Source organism: Nothobranchius furzeri, chromosome 6, assembly GCF_043380555.1.
Source record: "Nothobranchius furzeri strain GRZ-AD chromosome 6, NfurGRZ-RIMD1, whole genome shotgun sequence".
Lineage (NCBI taxonomy): Eukaryota > Metazoa > Chordata > Actinopteri > Cyprinodontiformes > Nothobranchiidae > Nothobranchius > Nothobranchius furzeri.
Genome location: NC_091746.1, coordinates 60809614 through 60836956, shown reverse-complemented (window position 1 = coordinate 60836956; position 27343 = coordinate 60809614). Strand labels below are relative to the sequence as shown.

The following is a 27343-nucleotide window of genomic DNA, read 5'->3' as shown; positions in this document are numbered from 1 at the left end:
AAGAGGGGAGAGTTTCGCAAATCCAGTTAAAGGTAAGCTTGTCGAAAATTTAGTGTAAGGGGCCCCATGTCTGTGTTCGCCTTGGGCCCCCAAATTGCTAAATCCGCCTCTGGTTCGGGGATCCTGGAACTCCTTGTGAAGCACCTCTAGCAGGTGGAGTCGTCCCTCAAATCCCAGAAGCCGTTTATCTATGGACTGTAGTAAATCTAAGACATCCTTATGGGGAGATGAGGCCTCGGGCAAGTCCTGGGGACGGCTCCTCTTGGTCCCAGGTGTTTCCGTCTCAGCTGCTGCTGCTTTCTTCGGTCCCATGACAAAAATCTCAAAAACCTCTATGCTTTTATTTCATCTTATTCCAGCTTACAACATGATTATGGTGCATGATGTGTTTAGTTTGAGAAGGCTCTAATAATATTGTCATCTCAGAGCACTAGTTATGCAACAAGGAAAGACACTGTTTTGAGGTTTAACTGCAATTCTTTTTATTGAATCATGACAGCTTTACAAAAGATTTTCATCTGGAAATATGTCTACTATGCATGAAAATGTTATTACTTTTTGTTCCTTAAAAACATCTTTACCTCTTGATTAGTTTATAAAACATAACATTTAGACACCTTAAGCTACACCTGTTCACAAAGTGCAGATGATGTCGCTAAAAACATACAAAGGTCCCCATTTCGTTCACAAACAACATCACTTTCCTCTTGGAAGACGTAACTTTTTTTTTTTTACAAGAAATCTCAAAAAGTACATTGCTTTTTGTAAGAAAAGCATAAATCACACTGGCACTTTTAAAAACCGTGACAAATGTAACATTTCAACATTTTACAAAAGGTCTGCAAGGTAACACTTAACAGGTTAAACACGGTAACCATAGTCAAAGATTTGCAAACCATTTATAAGAAACAAAGAAACAATCCTTGGGTCACAAATGATCACAAATCAATCGCTCAGCATCAGCCCTGATCATTTTTCTATAAAATTAGGCTGAGATTTACTGAAAAGCATCACTTAGTCAGTAAAACGATATTTGATCGTAGCTTTAAGGTCCAAAATCCCCTAAGTTCATTACCTCTGTTATGCCATTTATTAGCTATTGTTGATTATTTTTTGTTATTTTGTTCAGAAAGGATATTCTAGCAAGCAACCAAAGGAAAAGTGATTCTTTAAATTAATATATTAAATCAATGTCTAACAAAGACTCAGTGATAAGACTCAGTGAAATGTAGTTCAGTAACAAACAAAGTTACTTAAAAAAAGGACAAATGAGGTTAAAGATAAATTTAATTAATACTGAAAATTTAAAATATTCTCTAAAACATAAAAAAACTGTACAAAGGTAAAGCAATGCAGAAGCCCTACTCACCCCCCCCCCCCCCCCGCCCAAAAAAAATAAAAAGAAAAGGAAAATCAAACTTTTGTGCCAAAAGAGTCAAACAAATCCAGTGAATATATCAACACAAGACAAATAAATAACCAGTGTACACATCCAGGAGGCGTTCTTTCTGACAGACACTACCTTTCAACAGTTTCTAGGTTTTTCATACATTAAAAAAACATAAATATAAAACATCTTTCTTTCAGCTCACAAAATGCACATAAATAAATACAAAATAACTAAAACTGCTCTTATTAGTATAAAAACTGATTATGAAAAGGGAAATTTCTTCAGTCTTGTCACAAATTTGTTACTCTTTATGACAGAAATGTTGTTGTTTTGTGTGTTCTGTGTTCAATCTGAGCAGGTCCAATTTATTTAAACTTCTCTGGGATTAGATTAATCTGTGAATGGATGCTTGTGGGCGGGCTAGAGATGCCCTCTGACCAGTCGGACATGTTGGAATGTGGGGATGAGCTGGACCACTGGTCAGGGGAACCAGGGGATGGGGTCAGAAAAGGATGGTCGGGCACCTGTAACTGGTGGTTGGGTGTGTTGTCCATAGGGCCTGTGTAGCTATGTTGGGAGGGAGGGGTAAGAAACTGGGTACCAAGCATCTGCGTCTCCTGTGGCATAATAGTGTGGATGGGCACTGATCGTCCTGTGCTGCTGTTCGGCTGCATGTCTGAGCCGTTCAGCTCAACCGTTGGGAAGCTCTGGTTGAGGGATTGACCAGCTGTTGTGGAATTGGAGTTTTGATGCTTGAGCTGCCGTGAGCGAGCCTGCTGCATCAAGTGTGCAGACGAGCCAAGGTGGCTGTTCTGTAGATTCTGGTAGCCCATTATCTGAGACAAAGTGGCAGTACTGACACCATGCAGGGCACCCATCATGCTGTGTGCAATGGATGGTCCTTGGGTGAAGCTTCCCTGCTGGCCTACGCCTGGATGCATCCTGGGGATCCAGTCACACTGACCCCCTCTGCCACCACCTATGGAGGTGGTCCCCTGAGCATTGGGACTGGACACGGGAAGGTGAGAAAGACGGGGAGGGTCAAACGACATGCAAGTCATATCTTTACCCAGATTAATCTGGCCTGTAAGAGAATCTCCATTGCCTTGTAGATGATTTAGAGACATGGGGGATTGCTGGAAGGGCGATGCCATAGGAGGAGAAGCTACATCAGAAAGGTAGCCATGAGGCGACTCCAGTGATTCAACTGGAGAAAGAACAGATGTTGTGTCCAGCAAGTTACTCTTTCCATCCAGAGATTTTTTCTTCTTAACCCTAATGTCCTTACCCCCATCCTTCCCCCCTTTTCCACTAGAACTTGATTTCCGGGACTTCTTGACAGAAGGAGCTGGCTTGAGGTTGCTGAGATAGTCATTGGGAGAACATAGAGGTGGAGAGAGTGTGGAGGTGTTTAAGGGGGCACTGTGAAGCCCAGGACTCCTAACCACGTTGTATTCGTCTAGAAGCCGAACAATGTCATGATGCATTCGCTCCTGGGCGATATCCCGAGGCAGCTGATCAAGATGGTCAGTGATCTCACGATTGGCAAAGTGCTCAAGAAGAACTTTTGCAGTTTCATAACTGCCTTCACGGGCTGCAAGGAACAGTGGGGTCTCCTCCTGTAGAAGAAGAAGGAAACAGTAAATTAAATAAGCATATGATATATCTAGATGTCACATGGATTCATCGCAATCATCACATCCCGTACCTTGTTGTCCTGCATGTCTTTGTTAGCACCATTTTTCAGCAGCACAACAGCAGCCTCCACATTGTTCACAGCCGAGGCCCAGTGAAGAGCAGATTTACCTGCACAGATCAAAGATTAAAATTGTTTATCTTCATTACTCCCAGCACAGCAAGCCAAGTGTGGAGGTGCCAGGAAGATAAAATGGTAGGTACCAGTATCGTCAGTGGCGTTAGCATCAGCGTGACAGTTGATAAGCTCTTCCACCATGCCGTCAACTGCTAATCGGGCAGCTAGGATCAGTGGTGTTGTTCCATCATGCATACGGGCATCAAGGTCGGTGGCACGATTTCGGATTAAAATCTGTGAGGAAACAAATTTGTTTAGCAAAATGATCTTAAGCTGCTATAATGACGGTCAAAACAGAACATCTAAAACAGGAGAATTTGAGACTTTGGATGAGAGAACGGTACCTGAAACACTCCCTGTGCGTCGGCGGCCACAGCAGCATGAAGCGGAGTACGACCCATGTTGTCCTGAACATTGGCATCGGCGCTGGACTCCAGTAGGCGTTTGGCAGCATCTGAGCGAGCATAACGAGCGGCCAGGTGAAGGGCCGTCTCACCCGTGCGATCAGTCTGGTTATGAAGGTTGGCACCCTGGTAGATGAAGTCAGAGATTATTTCTGCTGATGGATCCTCTTCTTCTTCACTGTTACCAGTCTCCAATCCTCCACCGCTGCAGGACGCAATCATCAAAGGCGTGAAGCCATCTGAAAATAGACCCAAAAGAGGTTACGCATCATTCGATTTTAGGATACAGATTTACGGAAAGTCTTGTTTTTTTTTTGTGTGCGTGTACACACCTGGTCCTCTGACATTGACATCCATGCAGTCATTCTCTATTTCTCCCTGTGGAGGTGTAGGCGCAATGGATGCTATCCTCAGGTCAGCAGCATCCAGATGCTGCTGGGTCCATTTCCTCTGGTCAGTGTGATCGCTCAAATCTAACATGGACTGCTCTTCAAACTGAGAGCCATAAAAAAAGGATCATCAGTATCAAATGCACCAAGGGCATAGGCTGTGATGGTTTGGTCTTTGATTTGTTGCAAAAACAAAAGGCAAAATTGTCATCATACCTTGAAGCGTCTACAGTCTGCGTCATCGTCACCCCATTCATTTTGATTGTCGTCCATGAGACTGATGTCGGAGTTTTTCATTGGTCTATTTAAAGGATGAGAAGAAAGACAGATTCTTAAATCTCCACACTAGATACCATAAACTACAGAATCTATTTCAAAGTGCTTCTGCTAGTTTATAAATCACTCAAAGGCATGAGGCCAGAATACATGTCGAATCTCCATCCTATATATCCGCCCAGCAGGGCGCTGAGATCCTTAGGAAGCAGTCAGCTGGTCGAACCTCAAGTCAGAACCAAACAGGGTGAAGCTGCTTTTAACTACTATGCTGCACACAAATGGAATCAGCTTCCTTATTACCTTAAATCTGCCTCAACTCTAATAACTTTTAGATCAAAATTGAAAACATTCATGCATTCATCAGCCTTTGAATTACTTTCTTAATCTGCAGCTTATGCTTCTGCTCTGCTCACCCTTAAACTATCGCTTTCTTTTTCATTTTTAAATCTAAATTGAATTTCTGTGTGCTTTAATTGTGCTGTCACATAGATTTTATTGTTCTTGCTATTCTTGCTAATTGGAAAACACATTGAATTGCCTCTGTGTATGAAATGTCCTATATAAATAAAGCTGTCTTGCCTTTCATAGACCTTTTGTAAAATATATAAATGTGGTGTTTTAGGTTTAAATTCCAACAGAAAACTGCCATGATTTCCTATTTTTAAAGTCCCCTTACTTCAGTCCAACAGAATCCTCTCCCAGTGGCTCTCTTCGTTTCTTTTTGCTGGGCTCAGACACTTTGAATCCCTCAGGAAACCACAACTGGCCATGTTCTCGTCGCCTCTTACGAGACACTACAATACCCAGGCAGATAAAACCCAAAGCAGCAAGGCCCAGGAAGACTACATACATGGGGTACAGCTCTGTGCCTGGGGGAGTGGGTCTCACACCTGGAAAAATAGTAAAAACTTAGCATTTGGCTTTAAATCTTAAACGCAATAGTGAGTGACAGAGCTAAAGCACGTACTTGTGACAGCTTCAATGTAAGGGACGTTGAGATTCCCACTGGTGGCTAGCGCTCCAAGAAATGCAGCCACATCTGCAGCACTTTGGAAACATTCAGTAGACTGCTGGTAACATTGACGGTTGTCAATCTCCAAGTACACAATAGACCTATGACCAGAAATGCATAGAAGGTTAGCGCAGTACATTTTATCATAACCCTGATTTGGAAACTTGTTTGCTTGAAAATGTACTGATATTGTATCTTCTTACCCTTTGACTTGTACAGGATCGAGCTCCCTGCGTTTCCGTGGGCTGACCATAGAGGACACGCTCTCCTTCACCTGATCCAAAACACTGGCCGGAACTGAAGTCCACTCAGGCCAGCCATCCGCAGAGCGTTTCAACACATTATGTTTAACTAGGTCTTGTTCATTGCCATAATAGGGAAAGATCATTGGCTCTCCTTTGGCATCACGACGGAACACCACATTAGTATGGAGAACACTGCTCAGCTCTCTAAGGAAGGATGAAGATCTGTTTTTAAGGTGCTCTGGGGTAATATGAACAACCAGAACCAAATGTCCATCTGCAAGCTTCTCTGGCATGTTGTTGGCGCAGTCGAGACCGTCCCATTCACATTCTGCATTGTTGCAGCCCTGGTCGCAATGACCGTCTGCATAGTGATCTTTGCAGTACTGATCATACAGAGGACTGAAGAAATAAGAGAACTGTGTTAGTAATCTTACACAAAAACAGAATTTCTTGACTCATTCCAAAAAAGTATTTTCCAACTCACTTGCACTGTCCTTCCTGTCCTTGACAATCAAAGCCATCATAGAGACAACCTGGGCTGTTGCACTGGCCGTCACACTTCCCGTTGTTGAAATAACGCCAACACTGAAGAGCAGTGGAACAGTTTTGCCATGGATCGTCAAAATTAAGTGAGCAGTCTCCTCCATCCCATCCGCAGGCATGGTTGTTGCACAGAGAGTCACAGATTTGGTTTCCTGCCCACTCATCACACTGAGGAATCTCGCAGCTCACCTCCACTTTCGGAGGTGGGGTGATGTCTCGGCCAAACCCCCCAATGAAGGAGTAATCCAGTATGTGGCAAAGTAGGCCGTTAAAGTTACTAGGGCAGCTGCACTGGAAAAATGGAGCATCAGGTGTGATCTGGCAAGTTCCCCCGTTATAACAGGGGTTAGAGATGCAGAGGCTGTCGGTGGGGGTTAGACACTCTGGCCCTGTGAATGTTGAAGGGCACAGACAGCGTGGACCAAGGTGGCCTGATACGCATGTTCCACCATTCTTGCAATTCAGACTCCCACAGGACCGAGAATCATACTCGCAAGAAGAGCCAGTGAAGCCCTGAAGGAACACAAACAGAATTAGTTTGCTGTTATTATAAAATAAAACATCAGAATTGAAAGGGGCATTTGTATAAGAAGATGTTTTAAGAGAACTTACAGGTGGACATCTGCAGATAAAACCATGAGGCGTATTACTGGCAACAGCGCAAGTCCCTCCATTCCTGCAGGGTCTTCCCTTGCAGCCATCAAACACTTTGTCACAACGCTGACCTGTAAAACAGAAAAAATTGTGCCAGGTTCTTTTTCATACATCTATTTTATTCCTTGAGTAATGTGTTGCTAGAAACAAAGCAGTACCTGTATATCCAGTTCTGCATTCGCACCGATAGCTGTTGGTGAGCTGGATGCAGTTGTAGGACCCTCTAGGGTCACAAGGGTCTGACAAGCATTCATTGACATCGCCCTCGCAGCGTTCACCAACATAACCTGGTGGGCACACACACTGGTAGCCTCCAATGCGGTCCACACATTTGCCATTATTGAAGCACTTGGGCTCTTTGGTAAAGGGGTCGATAGGGGGGTTGCAGTCATCCAAGTTAATTTCACAGTGAACACCTACAGAAAGCAGACACATTGGATCAGAACATGTTTTTCATCAATTATGGTCACATGTAGGTTGTTATTTGATTATATTGGGCATGCATATACAGTATATACCTTGTGTCCCTCTGGGACAGGAACATTTGTATGTGTTGATGAGATCTATGCAGGTGCCTCCATTCTGGCAGGGTTGAGACTGACATTCATTAATGTCTTTGGAACAGTTTCTCCCATGATAACCAGGAACACACTGACAAAAGAGAAAGTTAAGAATAATTAATTATTTAAAATGTTCCCCCTTAAGTTATGAGGTGATTTTGATCAGTCATATTTAATTTACCTCACAGCTGTAACCTCCCAGATAATCGGTGCAGGTTGCTCCATTCTGGCATGGATTTGGTGAGCACTCATCCACCTGCTCCTGGCAGTAACTCCCCGTGTAACCAGCCTGGCAGCGACAGTAATGTGTGTTCCCAGCATCCAGACATTGGCCAGAATTCCTGCACAACTGAGACACTTCCACACCTGTAATCAAAACGGAAAATGGTTTGCAGAATGCATCAGTCACACACACACCAGACTTAGATCCAATCAAGTCAAACGTACAAGCTAAAACGCATGAAGTGAATTGTTCTACCTTGTTGTTTGGCTGCAACCTCACAAGACACACTTGGGATGTCACAGTACAGGCCAGTCCACCCAGTCTGACACTGGCAGGTGTAGGATGCTCCCTGCTGCCAGCAGGAGCCTCCATTTTTACAAGGTGAAGAGTCGCACCAGCGCACAAGATTCTAAAAAAGGAACCAAACGGATCAATCATAACTGCGAAATTAAAAAGCAAACCACCCCTTACCAGAGTCTTACTCCACTCCTACTTCCTGTTTGAAAAATGCAAAGAGTGGAGGGTGGAGCCGCTAACAAATACACACGCACACAGGCTCAGAACAACTTTGTGACATAATAGTGTACCAGCTAACGTCATTGTATACCTCTTAGCAAATAGCAATGGCAGATTTAAATTCAATGCAGTGCAGAGTTCTTACCTGAAGAGGGTGCAATACTGGCAGAATATTGACATTTTAACTAAGATGCACTAAAGTGACAAATTATTGACTACACGTGTCTACTGCATGATTAGACGCTTGTTTATATAATTTATCAGCAAAAAATTTTTGATTTGGGGGGGCATTGCTCTTTAAGCAAGAATATGAATGTGTCAGAGTCTGTGATTAAATAAAGCTCCTACCTGACAGTTGACTCCAGTGTAGCCATGAGGACAGGTGCACTTGTATGTCCCATAACTGTCAAGACAGGTTCCGCCATTGAGACACGGCTTGGAGTCACACTCGTTGATGTCATACTGACAGTAGCTGCCGGTGAATCCGGTTAGACACAGGCAGGTGAATGTGTTGATTCCATCCATGCAGGTGCCACCATTGAAACAAGAGCTGTAAAATAAAATGAAATTAAATCTATTCTAAAGATTCTAGCACTCAGTTTTGCATACCTCATCTTATAAGTGTGTATGTTAAGTAAAACTACCTGTCAGTACAGTCGTTGGTGTTGATCTCACAGTTGATACCACTAAAGCCTGGTGGGCAGGTGCAGGTGTAGCTGTTGACACAGTCAGTGCAGTTGGCCCCATTCTTACAAGGGTTGCTCTCACATTCATTTATGTCCTGCTCACACCGGCTGCCGTGAAACCCAGGCAGACAAGTACACATGAAACTGTTGATGCCATCATGACACAGTCCCCCATTACTGCATGGATCTAAAATAGAGAAAAGTAAGGTTGCAGTTTGTTGTAGTGTTTCACAAGACTGGAACTTGCAGTTCTGCAGATAACTGACTTACTCGGTTTGCAGTCATCTATGTCTGTCTCACACTTTTTGCCACTGTAACCCGGCTTGCACTTGCACTGGTAGCCGCCCATAGTGTTAAGGCACAGAGCACTGTTACGGCACGGATGTTTCACGCATTCATTGATATCGATTTCACAAGTTTGACCTGTAGTTTGGGAAAACAGTGATTGAAGAAACATTGTAAAATCCAGTTGTTTGAACGATCAACTGACTTACACAAACGTGAGTAGATGCATACCTTGCCAACCTTCAGGGCAGATGCAGGAGAAGCTCTGGTAGTCTTCTGCCTCTTTACATATGCCACCATTTTTACATGGTCGAGGGCTGCAGGGGGCCAGCAGGGTCTCACAGTTTTCACCTGGTAACACATCAAACATCGGATTTAGCACTGGTTGTTGCTCATTTCTACAGCAGTTGCTTGTTTAAAAAAAAAAACAATAATGGTTACTCATAGTACATGTTCAGGTAAACAGTTCATTTTTGAAAGTAGCATCACTTTTCAAATTCCCTTTTCCATTCCACTTCCTTATCCATTTCCATGATGACTTAGCCAAACAGGAAGGGCCTTCCTGTTTCCTGCCATTGTGTGATTTTAGACAGGAAACAGCACACAACGGAAGTGGGGCTAAAGCTTGGACTTGAGTGTGCTTCTCATATCAACTGCTGTGGCATGTTATTGCAAACCACACATACTATGTTATCCCTGGAAAACAGACAAGCACATCTTTCCACACTGAGATGTCAACAAGGCATCCCTGCAGTTAGCAATCATCTGGTGTTTTCTCAGACAACACATTGTGTGATAGGATAAACCCGTTGGTCGGATGTTGGAGTACTATCTTTACGTTTTCAGACCTGCACAAACAGCTGAGACGGCAACAAACAGCCTTCAAGAATATAGGAAGTCTGACACTTTCCAAGAGAGATAGCCTCTCTATGTCATACCAGTGTAAGGCAGCTGACAGTTGCATTTGTATCCAGCCACATCATCAATGCAGGTTCCCTGATTGAGGCAAGGATTGGATGCACACTCATTGATGTTAGTTTGGCAGTTAGGCCCTGCAGTGATGGGATTAGAACAAAAACACACTCGGGTTAGCGTAAAACCAACAGGCTTTCTTTGTTTTACTGAATTCAGGGGGTCGTAACTGACCGGTGAAGCCGACTCTGCACGTGCAGTGGTATCCACTTGTCATGTCCTTGCAAGTTCCTCCATTCATGCAAGGGTTGGATTCACATTCGTTGTTGTTGATGTCACAGTTCTGGCCACTCCAGCCAGATTCACAGGTGCATTTGTAGCTTCAAAGGAAATGAAAGGACAGATTAGCAGTCGCATTCTCTTTGGTGTTGTTTTTGCCTTTTCGTGGCATAAATATTAGCTGTGTGCTTACCCATTGATGAGGTCCTGACATTGACCATGAATGCAAGGGTTGCTGGCACACTCATCTACCTGTGACAAACAGGTGGCGTCATTGTAGCCCTCTGGGCATAGGCATGTGAAGCTGTTGATGCCATCGACACATGTGCCCCCATTGTGGCAGGGGTTGATAGCACAGTCGTCAATGTTGATGTTACACATTGTGCCTGCAATACAATGGGAGGGGATTTTATTATAGTTTAGAAAACATTAGTTTTCAAAGAAGTAATGTGCATTTGGTTATTACAGAAGGCAACCAGTTTTCTCATAAGTTTTTACCTTATTTTGCTAACAGTTTCAGCCACTTCCTATCCCCTTTGTCACAGCTTTGGTGCTGTCACTTCCATTGCCGTTTATCTACGGGCAGTAGAGGACAATGTTGCCCTCTACTGCCCGCACCTTCCTAGTTGATCACCACCTCCTAGGAATGATCTAGTGTTTAAAGGGACGTCATGGGACGTGGTAAATGACAAGGATGGGGCGGGCGGCAGAGGGCAACATTGTCCTCTAATGTTCGCAGATGAACGGCAACGGAAAGGACACCACTAAAGCTCTGACGAAGGTGACCGAACACAGAAAGAACATAAGAGTTTCAAAGAAGCTTTCTAATTAACCAGTGATTACATTTAGTTGAAATGCCCACAAATGAATTATTAGTTTTGTCTACAACAGATACACCTTTGAAGATGGCTGGTACAGATTATCAACCTTAGGAAACAGAAATGGCTGTACCACAGCTCAGCCTATAAAAATGTGACTTTTGTAAAAATGTATTGAGCCACAATGTTTATAGTATAGATGAGGGTTCTTCACAACTCATACTCAGCACTCACAGATCTTGCAGAAACTTTTCAATATCATGCATAATGTTGTTTTAAAGGTTGCATATGGAACATAAACACCAAAGCAACATCTAGTGTGTGGAGGTTGTAGTTGCAACAACAGAACAAAGTCGGGATGCCAGGTTTGCTACCGATACATGACGTAACCAGCCGGCACCATGTCCAGTCTAATTATTTTACAACAGTATTTAACTTTAGAACATCTTCTGGGCTCAGAAGCAGCTGCTTGACTTGCAGAGTCCATTGTTTTCCACAATGCCAGCCTCGCTGTTCATTTGGCAACCCCACAATGGTGCCCTCCGTTGGCTGGTAGATGTAAACCTAAACCCAGTGTTCTCCCAGTCAAAAATAAATATTTGATTTTTTTTATTAAAATATAGCTGTTAAAGGAAATACTATTACTTCATTTTGCACACCTCTAAATGCCAGATGGAGGTATTTTTTAAATAAATTATAGCTTTTTATTAACCTGTTCCATATTCAACCTTTAAAGATTTGAACAAAAAATAATAATTTCTCAACATAAATGACATCTACCTGCTGAGATGCTGCAGCCTTGTACGAGGACACTGACTTCTTGCACTATTTCATTTTCTTCAACTAAACCTGTTTTTTTTTTTCATTTAGGTACACTTCTTTTTAATGTATTATTTTAAAAACTTTTCTGGAATATAGTTTAGGAACATTTTTAACATTGTTTTATTTAATTTTAATAAATAGTTCTTTTTCATCTTTATGCTATCAGACTACTCTAAAATAGCTTTAAAAAGTTATAAAATCACACCAAATAAATAATTAAAAATTTTCATTCATTTGAAATCCTATAATCTGATAGCTGAGGTGCTCTGTGATAGCCTGGCAAGCCAGACTAAATAAATGTTATTATTTGCAAACTTTGCAAAGCAAGAATTTGGTCTAGTTCACTAGGCTATCTCTGTGAAGCTTTGGGAGAACAGTGAGGGAATGAATCCCTCAGCAATGAGCAGAAGCTGTAGTAGGTCCAGTGTGTGCCTGGCCTGGTGGCCCCTGGAGGCCCGTTTTCTTCTACCCATTGATTGAAAGGGGCCTTGTTGAATAGGCAGAAGAAAGGTTTCAGCTGGATCTGAGGGAGGGAGGTGCTGCCAGGAGAGAGCTGAGGGAGGGGGGTGTTCCAGCTACTCTCCCTGTTCATACTCATACCCCCCCCATCCACAAAGTGCTAACTTCACCCAGGACTGTTTGCGGGGACAGAAGGGTGAGTAACAATTTACCCCCCACCCCCACCCCACCTCACCCCCCTCCTTCTTCTGATCTCCAGGCCTTTTTCCTACTCCGCTGCTCCTCATCAATCAGGAGAGGAGGGCCCAACTGCCTTATATTCAGTCACAATAGTCCTCTGTCCCTCTGCCTCTCCATCCTGCTGTTCCCTCCTCTCTCACCCCAAGAGTACAAAAAGCTGGTGGAGACAAGGAGGAGGAGGCACAGCAGCACACACACACACTTGTTACCTCCTCCCTGCCTCTTTTGTGGAGTAATCACAATACAACTACCAGCCAAAACCGGCTTAGTTGGGTCATTAGAAGAAATGAAGACGAGAGTAGTCTACTCGCTGAAACATAACAGCCACTAAAGTTTACACTCTATTACAGTAAAACCAGATGAGCACCATGACAGCAATGACATAATCACATTTAAACCTAATATAACAGATGGCCATGCTGTGTGGTTTCACACTAATAAACATCTAAAATGTGATTATAGGTCCGTGTGTGTGCATTTTTTTTAAGGATCAGCTTACGGAGTCCTTCCGGGCTTAACATCACAGCCTTTTCAGAGAGCAAACAAAGTTAGTGCTTTGTGTGTGTGTGTGTGTGTGTGTGTGTGTGTGTGTGTGTGTGTGTGTGTGTGTGTGTGTGTGTGTGTGTGTGTGTGTGTATCAGGTTTGGGGCCTGTCTTCCCTTTTCCACTACCCCGTCTATCCCATGTATGCAATATGACACCTTTGTTCCACAAAAGCAGACCCGCCAGCCACCTGTCAAACCTGCCCCTCCCAAAGCTCAGGGGACCGTCCCTCCTGCACCTGTACACTCCATCCACCGCTCACCTGTGTAACCTGGCTCGCATGCACACTCGTAGCCATTGATTTTGTCGATGCACCTCCCAAAGTCACAAGGCTTGCTCTTACAGTCGTCCAGGTTCACCTCACAGTTGATGCCTGTTGACAGCAACATTAAAGGTGAGAAAGATGCAGACGTTTTCTCTGGAAGGATATTAGACATTTTAAAGACAAGTGAAGCATCACCTGCTGTGCCTTTAGGACAGGAACAGATGTAGGAGTTCTCCCTGTCCTGACAAGTGCCGCCGTTCTTACAAGGCTGGCTAAGACACTCGTTGATGTTGGTCTCACACAAGCGGCCAGTGTAGCCAGGATGGCAGTAGCAGGTGAAGGAAGCCAAGCCGTCCTTACACGTGCCGTAGTGGCAGGGGTCAGAGTAGCACTCGTTGATGTCGATCTCACAGTGCTGACCTGTATAACCTGGAAGGCAGACAGAAATCTTCAGTAACTGCTACATTTGTCTCAGAAGAATGAAAAAAAAATGGTGATTTACAAATGAAGAAATGTCTGTACCTTCAGCACATTCACACATGTACTTATTGGGTCCATCGGTACATTTAGCTCCATTCTTGCAGGGAGTGCTGGCGCACTCGTCAATATCCACCTGGCACAGGCTTCCTGAAAATCCTGCAGAAGCATTTTTATAAAGGCGAGAATAAAACCTGTTTTTAGTGAGGACTGAAAAATAAATTCAAAGAATGCACCGGCTTTAGAGAATCTTTGGACCCACATCTACAGTTTGCATAATGTGAAAACGGAAAAAAAGACAAACTGATTTGCATCTGAAGTGGGTCTGCAGGACACCGAAGGTCCTCACAAACCTTCCACCACACCACCCCCCTTCTCTGCTTTTACTGTGCAGTGAAATCTTTCTTTTAAATCACAACACAATGCACCACCCCCACCCCCCGCCCTGCCATAAGCCAATCCCTGCTCCCAGTTTTGGCGCTAATCTCTAACACAAACTTCTAGGCCCGCCAAATATGCTAATGTCAGTGTATCATGCTCCACTTGGTCCAGTTCATTAACCCGCTCAGGCTCAAAATAAGTTTTGATAAAAGGACTAACAACTAAGTCCTTCAGGAGTACATCTTTGTTAAAAAATGCTCATGAAATACGTATGTGGAGTAACCAGGTAGGTAGGTTTCAACTGCTGCAAATCTGCAACGCCTGCCTCCAGAGGGTTAAATAAAAAGGTTTGAGGACACCACTGGAAGGAGTAAATCATTAACATTTAGTCTGTGAGTGTGAACCATGTGTGCTATACAGACTGGTTAATGATCCACTTTTATAACACCTTTCCTGCTCTAATTTCTATCAAAACATTGCTTGGTTTATTCTCTGTAATGATCAATTTAGTGTAATTAATTTTACCTTTGGAACACTCGCAGTGGAAGGAGTTGATCTTGTCTATGCATTTTCCGTTGTTGAGACAAGGCTGGCTGGCACACTCATCTGCATTTATGTGGCAAAACACACCCTCGTATCCTGAAAGGGTTAAAGAAAAAACTTACAAATTTTAATTCTTAAATCTCTTAAAGGCAATTTCTCTCTTTGCCAGGTCAATTAACCTTTTGCATTAAAACATCAGCTTATCACACACTAAATGAAACACCTCTATTTATGACCTTTTCAGTTATGTCTTCAAATGTTCAACAGAAAAATTACAAAACTGTTTGAGGTTGGATATTTTCTTGCAAGATAAACCAGCTTTCCCACCTGGCATGCAGATGCACTGGAACCCTCCAATCTGGTCGAGACAGGTGGCATCATTATGACAGGGATTGGACATGCATTCGTTAATGTCCATCTCACAGCGAGGTCCGTCGTATCCCTGAAGACACTTGCACTGGAAAGAGCCTTTGGTGTTGAGGCAGCGGCCCCCGTGCTCACAAGGGTTGGCACCTAAAACAGTTAAGTTACACCTGTCCTTATGTCTGTGCAACACTAGAAGCATTGACATTTGTAAAGCACCTACCCCCTCCACAGATTTGTGGGGGTGATTCAGGGGGTGCTCTAATACCTGCATTACGGCTGTTAGCTATTTTCTGTGCATTTAGCTTTTCCAGGCTGCTGATAGACAATAAAAAGCACAAGAAGAAGAAAAAGGAGAAGTTTGCTTTTCTGTTGGCATCATGGCAGAGCCTGAAGTAAAAGTAAGAGAATAATGCTAACAGCCGTAATGAATGTATATAAGCAGTCCCTAGAACACCCCCTCCACAAAACTGTTAGCCTGTATTTTATAGCGCCTTCTTAGGGTTCTACAACCCCCCAAGACGCTTCGCAACACAATCAGTCATTCACACATTTACACACTGGTGGGGATGAGCTACGACATAGCCACGGCTGCCCTAGGGTGCACTGACTGAGGCGAGGTCTGGCGAACACTGGCGCCACTGGTCCCTCCGACCACCACCGGTGTCAAAAATGAAACTGGTCAAGTTTCTAACCCAAAAATCACTGAGATCAATGTTAAAAGCTCCAGTTTAAAGTTTAGAGAACTATTTAGTGTTACTTTGGGAAATGACATCAAACAAATGACAGACTATATGACTCACCAAGAGAGCACTCGTCAATATCCAAGTTGCAGGCGGATCCTGCGTAACCAGGTGGACAGGTGCAGATCGCCTTTCCATTTACTGGGTTGGTGTCACAGTTTGAGCCCTTTTGACATGGGTTGCTGATGCAGGCATCATCTAGGTGACACAGCAAACCTGAGGGTGCAAATGTACAACATTTACTCTTCTGTTCTTTACACCTGTCTTTAGAGTGTGTAATGGAAGAGTAAAAGACAGAAGTTACCTGTGCGTCCATGTGGGCACTCGCAGAAGAATGAGGCTACACGGTCATGGCAGGTGGCTCCCTGATAACAAGCTGCGCTGGCGCAGTCGTCAATGTTCTCACTGCAGTCATCGCCCGTCCAGCCGTTGACACAGACGCAGTGGTAACTCCCATGTGTGTCGTGGCACGTTCCTCCATTCTGACAGGCGTTAGGCATCAGCTCACACTCATCCACGTTCTCTGTGCAGTACTGACCTGGAAGTCGTAAAGTAGAGTATGAGCACGTGTTGCAACAATACTTGTTTTTATTTTGTGTGTTTTTACTGAGAATGAAGTGAGGAGTAACCTGTGTAATGAGGTGGGCACTGACAGTTGTAGGTGTTCACCCCATCCACACACACACCACTATTCTGGCAGTTGTGACCTGGACAGTCATCAATGTTGTGCTCACAGTGCTGGCCGGTGAAGCCTGACAGACGGAGAAAACACACGACCAAAGGAATTACAAAGGTGTGGAGCAAGAATGATAAAGACTCGGGTTCAGTTAATGGTCAGACATTTCCTTCCGTTCTCTATCACTGTGCTCATAAACAGATAAGGTTTGGAGATTCACGTGGCAAACCATTTTAATGGCTTGTTGATGACGCCGCATCTCTTTAGACATCAAAGGCTTGGGCGGGTGTTTTACAGGCACAAAAGTTTGATTAATAATCAACCCACAGCTCTGCAGATGCTCGCGTGGCTTCGCTATCTAAACGCATTCCAGTGCAGGCCCCCACGAGAGACACGCAGCATGGATTAAACTTTAACACATTCATCAGTATTCTCCATTCACCTATGTGTCTACAAGATCACAAGCAGACAATTCAGCAGCAAATGCACACAGATGAACATTTGAATAGTGATAACTTTTTTTTGCTTTTAGCAACAAAGAAATAAAAAAAGGTTTATTGTGGTTTGAAGGGGGGAAATGCTTACACAGCTGGAACACAACATCAGTAACTGCACAACTCCCAAGAATCCTGCATACCAGCGCAGTAACAAAGAGAGCTGGCTACGTCTAAGTGAAAAACAAGATTTTTTTTGTGACCTAATGAATGGGGTGTGCCAATCTATACGATGTGTGTTCACATGTGTTTGTGCAGCTTCGTGGGCTCACTGGTGATTATCAGAAGGAAACGTCTGTGCGACTGTATCCTGCTGCCAGGGAAGGCTGGTAGAGACCAGGAAGTTGGGTAACCAGACACTGCTCACTCCTCCCTATCAGATCTGACCACAACACTTTGTTTCCCAGATCTATACCCGTGATTTTGTACTTCACTAATCAAATACAACACCTGAGTTTTAAAGCAATGTTTGCATTTTACCTGGAAGGCAACTACAGTCATAGATGGTTTCTCCCCTTTGGACGCAAGTTCCACCGTTCTGGCATGGTGAAGGGCTGCATGGCAGGTAAGGTGTCTCACAGTGCTGACCAGTGAACTCTTGAGGACAGCGACAGTGGTACGAGCCAACCTCGTTCACACACGAGCCACCGTTGAGGCATGGAGAGTGAATCTGAGCACACTCATTCACATCTTGCTTGCAGGTTTGACCTTGGAAGTTAAGAGGACAGGTGCACTTGTAAGTCGACTCTAAGGCTGAGCACTGGCCACCGTTGGCACAAGGGTTGGAAGCACACGGGTTGGGAGTCTCACAGGTTTTGCCTGGAAAATAGCACGTATAAAGAAATGTAGATGATTATTGGTTAAAACAGGGAGAAGAAAGGTGTTGATGTTGTTTGCCACTTACCTGACCACCCTGGTGGGCAGCGGCAGCGGAAAATATTCAAGCTCATTAGCTCGCATGTTCCTCCGTTGCGACAAGGGGCGTTCATGCAGGCGTGGTTATTGGGTGTCAGGCATAATCTGTCTGTGTAGCCCAAGCGGCATATGCAGCGGAAATCAAAGGTGTTGCCATGGGAAACCGCGTGGCATTCGCCACCGTTACGGCAGGGTGAAGGGCTGCAGGGGCTGGGATACTGGCACCGATCGCCTACATAGTCACTGGTGCACCTGTAGAAACAGTGGAAAAAAGAGTGTTAGGAGTGAAAATTCTTGTCAAAATCTGTGGAACTAATATTTAAACGAAAGAAGAAAACTAACAGGGGGAAAGAGGGGGGATGTTTCCCGCCCTGCTGAGACCCGTAGGACAGCGTGTTGTTCTAGAGAGTCTCTGTGGATTAAACCCTCTCAGAACCTTGAAAACACACTCTGCTAGGACAACAGACACCATTAAATAGTCTAGCCATAACAGCCTGTTCCCGTCTACCTTTTACCCCCTCTCTGTCCACATCCATCCCAAATGGCCGCAGAGATCAAGGGGACTGTGCCGCCTGAGTATGTCCCCTACAAAGCTTTGCATTCAGGCCCTAAGCTCTCCAGCGCTCCTAGACAAGGACAATTACCACAACAGTCACATGACTTAAAACTAAATGATTATTAAAACAACAACACTCAGGTCACAACAGTAATATGCACCGGGAATACCTCTATGCTTAAAATGAAATCACAAGGATTTCAGTGGCTCGCTCCGATGTTGTTTGATATGCCGCTAAACCCCCCATCTGTCACGTAAAGGGGCATTTAAAGTCAGCAAAGAAAAAAGTGTTTATGTTTGAATTGGGGCTTGTGTGCAGTCGCACACACGATCGTTCCTGTTTACGTGTAAGGAAGGGCATCTGTTGGCCTCTGAGTATCTCCACAGGGAGCAGGTGCGCATGTTAATGACGGCAGCTGTTGACCAGGACTCCTCCTCCCCTCATTCTCCTTTCTCCTCCCCTTTCTCCCCCTTTTTGCCCCCCTCCCCTCGCTCTCCTCTCTGTCCTCTCCTAAGATGGGGGGTACTGAGAAGCTAACCTCTCCTCCAGGGACGTAAAGAACCCATGTGAAGTCAGCTGTTGCAACTTCTGCCTCCTCAACTCACTCAATGACCAAATTTACTCTTACTTCCTCTCTTTACTCATTTTGATTTTAGTCCACAAGTTTTCTCGTTCACAAGCTGAACGTTTTGTATGTCAGTTTTCTTCTGTGAGGAATTTAATAGCTCAGAGCTGTTTTCTTTTTACAGCGTACCCCTCATGTCACACAGGACTGCTAAAAACCCAGTTGTTGACTTTGTACGATGGGGGGGGGGGGGGTGTTAACAGTCCCATGTGCTCCAACAGGGAGCCCAGGCAGTTGCAATTGGCAGACGGCTGTAAAGGTATCTGGGTGTGCTTTGAAGTTTTTCTGCTTCCTATTTCACTTCACACTGAAATCACACAAAGGGAAATAAATGCTTCTGTAAAGTGTGTGTGTGTGTGCGTGCGTGCGTGCGTGTGTGTGTGTGTGTGTGTGTGTGTGTGTGTGTGTGTGTGTGTGTGTGTGTGTGTGTGTGTGTGTGTGTGTGTGTGTGTGTGTGTGTGTGTGTGTGTGTGTGTGTGTGTGTGTGGCCCTACAGTAAATAGGTGTAACAGATCTTTGTCCTAAAGTCAGCCCATTCTGAGATCCACCCACACGCTGTCAGGACCAGCAGCACACACACACACACACACACACACACACACACACACGCGCACACACACACACGCGCACACACACACACACACACACACACACACAGCAACAGGTCTCTCTCGGCGATGCAATGTCCCCTCAGGCCAGAGCAGATGCTTCCCTGACCTCTGACCTCAAACCCTTTTGTGCGTGTGGTACAGCCTCTTTGCCTTCTCTCCCCTCTCTTCTCCGTCCCCGCTGGGCCCGATCTACCATCTGTCACACTGGGGGTGACTTTATCCTCCAACACAAAACCAGACCAACTGCGAGGAGAAAATGCCACCGCTGTGGAAACTATTGCGTGAAAAGTTCTAGAATGACGTATAGACCACGTGTGTAATAGTTTTATCCTCATTGTGTTTCCTTTCATGCTGCTTATAAAGTATGACCACCTTTTCCTCCCTTCCTCTCTCTCTCTCTAAGTTTCTCACTCCCCCTCATTTTCTCTCTTTTATGTTTGTTTGTGACCTCTCCTCCTGAATCAGTGTGTCTGGTTAGCTGATGTCCCTTTAAACGTGTCTGATCATTAACCTAGATCTGACCCCTGAGGTCCACATCTGTTAGCAAGCAGAGGAAATTAGAAATAGATTAGATCTAGAAGGGCTAAACTGCTTTACAATATCACACAATTAGAAAGGACGCAAAACCAGAGCAAGCAGGTGCATTTATTTTCTCATGCGAGGTGCATTTTTTTATATTATTCTCCAGACTTGTGAAACTGGAAAAGAACTACATTTAGTGATCTTCACAAAACTCAGAAAATACCCCACAAAGATAAAAGTGTGCCTCAGTATTGTCTCACTTTCTAAACAAACCATCAACGAGTGTTGTTCTCATAAATATCTCCAAAATACCAGTTAAAAGATCTGTTCATAACATAAAAATGTTACACACCCTTTTCCTGAGGGCAGCATTGTTGTGGTTGCAGCTTTTCTCTGCTAGTGGGAAAATGTTTCATCTTGAAGTCAAACCAGTGAAACACCTGCCTGCTAACACATCCCTCTCTATTGTTTTCCAGAAAACCTGGAGTGAATTACTTGAATTGTGACCAAGAAGATGAGAAAATTGTGTCCAATCTCAGCAACCTCTGCCTATGACCAGTATTCCCAGTTTTTTTGGGGTTTATTAGCACAAACTCAGTCATAAAAGAGACATGAGGGAGCCGTGTCTCATGGCCCTATGTAATGTTGTTTTTCTAAAACGACTGAAAAACACTTCGAAGGTCCAAATAAAATATGTTGTACACAAGTAAAAAGTTAAAACAATTTAGATGATTTTGCTAGTTTCTTATCCCATTGGTAGATTTTTTGCTCAAAACAAGAAAAATTTGCATCATATTTAAGAATATTTACTTCATTTCAAGTAATGTTATTTTACTAGAGAATGATTTTTTTTCACTTTTTAGACTGGAAATTAGACTTTTTTTTAAACTTCCAAGACAATTATTTTAAAAACTGCTAAATAAAATATTTGCTTGTGACCTTTGCACAGTGCTGCACATTTGAAAGAGGTGTCATCTCTACTTTTGACAGTCTGTGTTTGTGAATGTGAACTTTCAGCACCCACTAGAGTGAAATAGCCTCTTATCTGCCTGCTCTGACAGGACAGCTTTGATTGTCCTACTTTGAGGATCTCCAGATCAGTCTACTCAAAGCCACCCTATCAAAGAATGTGGAAACTATATATCTGCAATAAACACTTTAATAACTGTAGCATTATGAGAGTTTTAAACAAATTGCACCCATGCTTGGTAAAGTAGATTTTTCCACCACAAACCTGATTTCAGGCAGTATTTCGTTTTTTGGGGGAGTGAGTTCTGGCATCTGGAGAATGGGCCTGACCAGGGGAGTGGCAGGCTGAGAGCTTCAAACTCAATAACAGCCCAATATCAACAGGCACACTTAACCCTGTCAGGCACTTGCATGCTCCAGATTTGCCTAAGCCCACATGAAGCTGAGCCTTCACAGAAACCTGCCTGGTAATCCTATAGGAGGACAAATGAAGAGCGGCATTCCTTGAGGGAGAGTGTCTCATCTCTCCGGTGGTGCTGGAATCGCTCTGGACAGGCTGTTTGAGTGAGACATTTTATCATGAATATGCAGTGCGGGACAGCTGTGTGTCAGGTCAGAGGGCCACGATCACTCTAAGCACCACAGACTGGAAGTTATTTCTCACTTTCTAATCTATTTCTGTCGGGCGTCTTGTAGTATTTGAGACAAGACTGTTGAACAGTTACCTCTGACCAACAAACAGCTTCTTCAAAGCTGCATCAGTCCTGCAAAGGCACGGTTCAGGTCACCAACCTTTCAACCCTGCTGTGTTCTCGTTACAGTCCCACAAATGGAAACTGACTTTGGCTCACACAATGCTGTGCCCCTTCCATGCAAGCTTTCACGTTGCCCACATGAGCAGAGAGCAGAGGCACCATGGGAAATAGGAAGCCCCAGACCTTCAAATAACCTCTTACTGTGGAGAGTCCTGACTGAGCGCTTCCCCAGTACAAACGCTTGTTGTAGCTGTTTCTGTGCATCTTGACAACCACAACAAGCAGTTTTTGTGTACAGAGGATGTTTGGATTTCCCCCTTAAAACTGTTATTTTTTTCTTTTTATTTATTTATTTAGTGCTTAATTTGAAGACATCTTCACTTAAGAAAAAAAAACAAATTTTCTTCATCTCAAACTGGAGAAATAAAGCTGTTTGATCTGTCTCTTTTGCAGGACTGTCTCAGCCATGCACTCTTTGTATAAAACAATTCATAAAAGGTAGCCCAAATGATATTTTTTGAGTTTTTCCATCTCTGCTTTCTAAGAAAAGTTGACCTTACTCTGTCAAACCCTTACTTCCAGAAATTTTAAAAGTAACTCTCAAGTAGTTTCCTGCTTCACCCCCAGCTGGCTGAAAGCGCAATTACCACTGTCGTAAACAACCCTGCTGCAGCCTTTGCAGGTGACGTTGTCGTCAGACATGGTGTTTGCATGTTTCTATGAATGTCTGATTATTGACAGTTCAGAAACCAAGAAAATATCTGAGGACTTTGCTTGCTACTTTTTAGATCCAACCTTTGTGAAGTTGAGAGCTACCTCGTGTATTGAGCTACATGAAGGGCTACCAGTTGATACAATAGTGACCTTTGAACTAGAAAAGATCAGAGTTAAACTAAACTTAATGCATAAAAGGCATTTTTTAAAGAAGAGTGTAGTTGTAAAATCTATATGAAAGCATTTGTCAATAAAAAACATGGCAGCAGATTTCCTTTAGACTTGTACTATTTGGAGAAAAGGCCCGGGGGCACCCCATGTGGTTCCCACGGGCACCATGTTGGTGACCCCTGTTTTAGATAGTTTGAAACTGAAACCAACGAGTCTAGACCATGCTGGTGTTCACTCTGGTTTTACCTTTTTGTTTGTCAAACTTCATGCTTTCCCTCTAAAGCCATTGTTGTCTTCCTTTTATTTCCAGGCTTAGTCATGGAGCTGACAAAAAAAGCTGACTTCTTGTCCTTGCACTTTTTGTTGACAGTAAGCAAACCAAAAGAGCTAACTGCTAGCCTTTATAAGAGCTACTGGCACAGTAGACGTAAAGCAGGTAGAGACCGCCCGCTTGGTTCCAACCCGAACCAGTTTCTGGCCAGAAGAGGGCAGCAGAGTGCTGTCCCACATGAATCTGCTCAAGTTCCTGCTTCAAAAACCACTGAAACCAGTTTGAAAGCAGTAGCTTGAAGTGTTAGAGTTGCTCTAATTTTACAAAAACATTTTAATTCAATTTGTAGGGATAAAAGCAAACTTCTCTCATCCAAAAGTCCATCTGTGTGCTCTCTGACTACACTAAACTAGATCATTTTAGATTAAGCCACACATTTTATCCATATGCAAAAATCGTAGGAGACATGACATTCTGCTTTTGGGTTCATAAACTTACCCAAATATTGTGAAGATGTCAGATCAGTGTCATGTAACTGAAAAAGGCATGTACACAAATGCTAAACCCAGTAAAATCTGAGAAATAAATAAAAAGTTCCAATTCCTTTTGAGTTTATTCTTAAATCCAGGATCTGAGGATCTTTTCAAAGGTCACCACGTTTATCTCATTACAAAACAAATCTATTCACGTTATCTGATTTCCACATGATTTACTCCAATCTTAAACATATTGTCTTTGCCAACAAGTGACATCACTCTGGCACCCATGAGAACTGTGCTGGAGGAGGATTTAAATCTATCTCACCACTCAAATCTGTGTCACCATATGCAGCAAAAACAAAAAAAAAAAAACACAAAGTGCAACATAATTCACTTCAGCATATGTGTGTGGTAGAAGTGTGTGTGTGTGTGTGTGTGTTAAATCCTTTTTTTTATCTTTTATTCGTTAAATTTAGCCACTTATTTCAAACTACGGGCCAATTCTCCAACAATATTATGAGCACAAGTGCATTTTACAAGTGATGATATAGAGAAAACCGTCCTGTTCATGACATGAAAAGGACAAATCTGGAACTTAACTGGAAACCCCTCCCCTCATGCCGACGCTGCACTCTGACCTCCCTGAATCGCCCGGCGCACCCCGGGAATGATAGCTGCTTGGCTTGGCAGGGATGAATGATTAATGAAAGGAAAAGCGAGGAGGAAGAGTGAGAGTGTGGGTGGGTGAAGGGATGCCCCTCATCCTGTCTGTTTTTAATTAGACTGAGCAGAGTTTGAGGCTACAAAAAGAGATTTGTAGAGATAGAAGAAGAGATTCTGTGTGCCAGTGTGTCCACACGTGCAGACGTCTGTGCGTGTGTGTGTAGGGAGCGTGCAGATTAGAGATTGTGAATTGGTGTCCCACAGGCCCCTCTTGTCCCAACAGACCAGAGAAGAGCCTGTTGTGACCACATGCCCCGAGGGGTAAACCAGGCCACCTCTGAGCTGCTTTGCAAAATCACACCACAACTGGAAATCACTTTCTTTTCCTTCTTTTTACTGTTTCATGTTGCACCTGTTTCAGTGTCAAGGCTGAAGAGCAAATCACTCAACTCTGATTGACACACGAGCCAGCAATGAGGAATATTGGCCTATTGGGTGTCTCATCCATGAATCATTAGCACCAATAAACAAACAGCTTACAATCTGTCTTCAAGTCTCTGTTCCCACTTGTTTACCTTCAAATTTCTGTTCTTTATTCCAATTAATCTCACACTCTCGACATCCAATCCAATTACATTTTACAGCCATCTGGCTTTCAAATGGAGATCACAAGCAATAAGGGAGGAGAGCTTTCATTCAAAATGACGGAGACGGGCTTTTTGGGCGGGGGGCGGGGGGGGGGGTCAGCGGTTCGGTGTGTGCTGAGGTGTCTGGGGTGGCTGTGGCATGATGGGAAGCCCCACTCAGATTAGTCACACAGCATTATTCTGACTGCAGGACAATGGGTGACGGGCGGCGGGCGAGCCCCAGCTGTCGCCCATGAAAGAGCAGAACAACAAGATTTAGGGCTGGACGCGTCCTCTCACTTCTCTGCCGAGGGGGTCTTGCATTCATTAATGGGCTGCTGTTTAGGGTGAAGCTGGGGGGGGGGGGGGGGGGCTGCTTTTGTCTCCTGCATTCTGAACATTCTGGATCAGCACCTGCTTTGCTTAATTTCTTCAATTCTAAACGTTATTTTCACAAATAAAATGAGTGTGTGAAGCAATGCAGCTCCTGGCGGGGTACAGGAGCACACCGGACCAGAAGGAACTTCTAGGAAGGGCCTCTGGTTGCTGGGCACAGCAGCTACTAAAAGACTGGAATGGAGGGAAGGAGGGAGGGGGAGTATGGGCCTCCTTTTTTCTTACCCAAAAAAGTACTTTTGAGAGTAAAGAAAATACCCACACTGCTCTATAAATACCACACAAAACTTAACATATATGCAGAGTAACATCTCATTTTAGTTTAGTTGCATTGTCTGACTTACTTGCACTCTCCATTCCCATTCAGCGTGGCTTCACATCTCCCTCCATTTAGGCAGGACTCAGTAGGTAGGGAGCATTTTAGACCTGCAGAGGAAAAAAAATATCATGTCTGTGACCCAACATATACACATACTTATATATATATATATATATATATATATATATATATATATATATATATATATATATATATATATATATATATATATATATATATATATATATATATATATATAACGTGTCCCTTTTAAATTGTGATGCACAAATGTTGATCTGATTTGCTACACGGGTGTCCGTGGGGGGTACACATGTTGCGGACACCGGTGAGGCCAGGACGCGTGGTGCGTGGCTTCGGGTGCGCATGCGGAGAGAGCTGAGCGCGCGGCAGCTGCGGGGCTCAGATGGGGAACAAAAGAAATCAAGAGTCCAGCACGAGCCATAAAACACTCTCCCCTGGCATTGTTTACCAGCAGACGGAATAGCAAAGCCTCCCCCTCCTCCATCACCACCCGGCCGGTGCTCACAACACTCTCCCACACTTTGCAGACAAAAGGTGCCCTCCCTCCCCCTTTTCACCCCCCTCCTCCAGCTTGCCCCCTTCCGTCCACACACGCACAAACTTTTATTTTCTACTTTTTTGAATTAGGATTTTTTTTTAACTGAAGTCGTTTAATTTGACTTTCATTCATCAAATTGAAGCAAAAACTGCACCCAAAGGCTAAATGCGAGCTTAGATCTGTGTGGAAAGGGTTTTCATGCAGTTTACAGTTTTTTTGGGGCCAAATTGAAAAAAAAAAGCACAAAGTTATGAAGCATCAGAAAACACAAGGGAAGTCAGCAACCGGTGCAGCGCGGCTCGTGGCTCTTTCACTTGTTGTGAAGTCGTTCCCACGACCAAGAAAAGCTCATAAGAAATGTTAAGAGTTAATATATCCTTTTATTACAGCGTCGGATCCTCTATTCTTTACGTTAAGGTTATTAAATCGCTTATTTGTGTCTTATTTTGTAACTTTTCGCCCCCAAATAAAGTCACGAAACGTTCCTGCTGAGTCTTCCTGCACGATTCTTTTTATTCCCCCAAAATAAAATAAAATAAAATAAAATCTGATGTTTACCTTGTGAGAAGATGATTGCTGGAATCAGAAATGCTAGTTTCACTAGGAAACGAGACATTCCTTCTCCTCTTCAGCTTCACAGATGTGCTTGACTCCCGCTTAGGGTTCGCATAGATCCGCAGTTGAATCCTCCAGATGTTGGCTGGAAATAAAAAATCCTTTAGTTCAGATAAGATCCAATCGAGGCGGAGTGGAAGACTTCAGCAGGAGCGCGTTCGTGGATGTTCACCTGCTGCTTTCTGAGCTTCAATGAAATCTGCATGCAGCTCTAAAAGTTCCTCCCACTCCTCCTCCTCCTCCTCCTTTCTCCTCCTCCTAAATCAGAGCTTCCTCCACTCCTCAGCCTTCAGGTCAAAATTAACTCTCATATCCCTCGATGTCCACAAACTTGTTATTACTGTCGTGCAAAGTAATAATGACGTGCTTTGAAACGTTAAGAGCTTATTTTACTGGTTAATAAATAATCTCTGACAGAACAGATGAAAAAGGGGTGTAATTTCCTACAGACAGGTTATATTTTGTGATAAGTAAATCTGTCACAGACGAGGAAAGGAAAAACTCCAAATACTTGCTTCAAAAAACAGATTTATGCTCCACATTT

The 27343-nt window shown here is 43.7% G+C and overlaps 1 protein-coding gene across 1 annotated transcript; it reads right to left on the bottom strand.

Annotated features, from left to right (window-relative positions):
- Positions 1 to 457: 457 nt before the first annotated feature.
- Positions 458 to 27011, bottom strand: notch1a (notch receptor 1a). The gene is made up of 34 exons (XM_054744474.2): positions 26743 to 27011; positions 25630 to 25711; positions 17916 to 18178; positions 17492 to 17830; positions 16471 to 16593; positions 16146 to 16379; positions 15902 to 16057; positions 15063 to 15248; positions 14718 to 14831; positions 13857 to 13970; positions 13530 to 13763; positions 13332 to 13442; positions 10381 to 10573; positions 10143 to 10288; positions 9935 to 10048; positions 9228 to 9347; positions 8982 to 9134; positions 8670 to 8898; positions 8374 to 8575; positions 7765 to 7918; positions 7468 to 7652; positions 7245 to 7377; positions 6885 to 7142; positions 6685 to 6797; positions 6014 to 6585; positions 5488 to 5928; positions 5240 to 5385; positions 4949 to 5162; positions 4213 to 4297; positions 3940 to 4102; positions 3548 to 3846; positions 3290 to 3437; positions 3099 to 3196; positions 458 to 3009 (listed from the first exon to the last, which is right to left on the bottom strand). Exons 1-34 carry the CDS (start codon positions 26798 to 26800, stop codon positions 1756 to 1758), a joined length of 7434 nt encoding a protein of 2477 aa, XP_054600449.2. The 5' UTR covers positions 26801 to 27011; the 3' UTR covers positions 458 to 1755.
- Between the last annotated feature and the right edge of the window lie 332 nt (positions 27012 to 27343).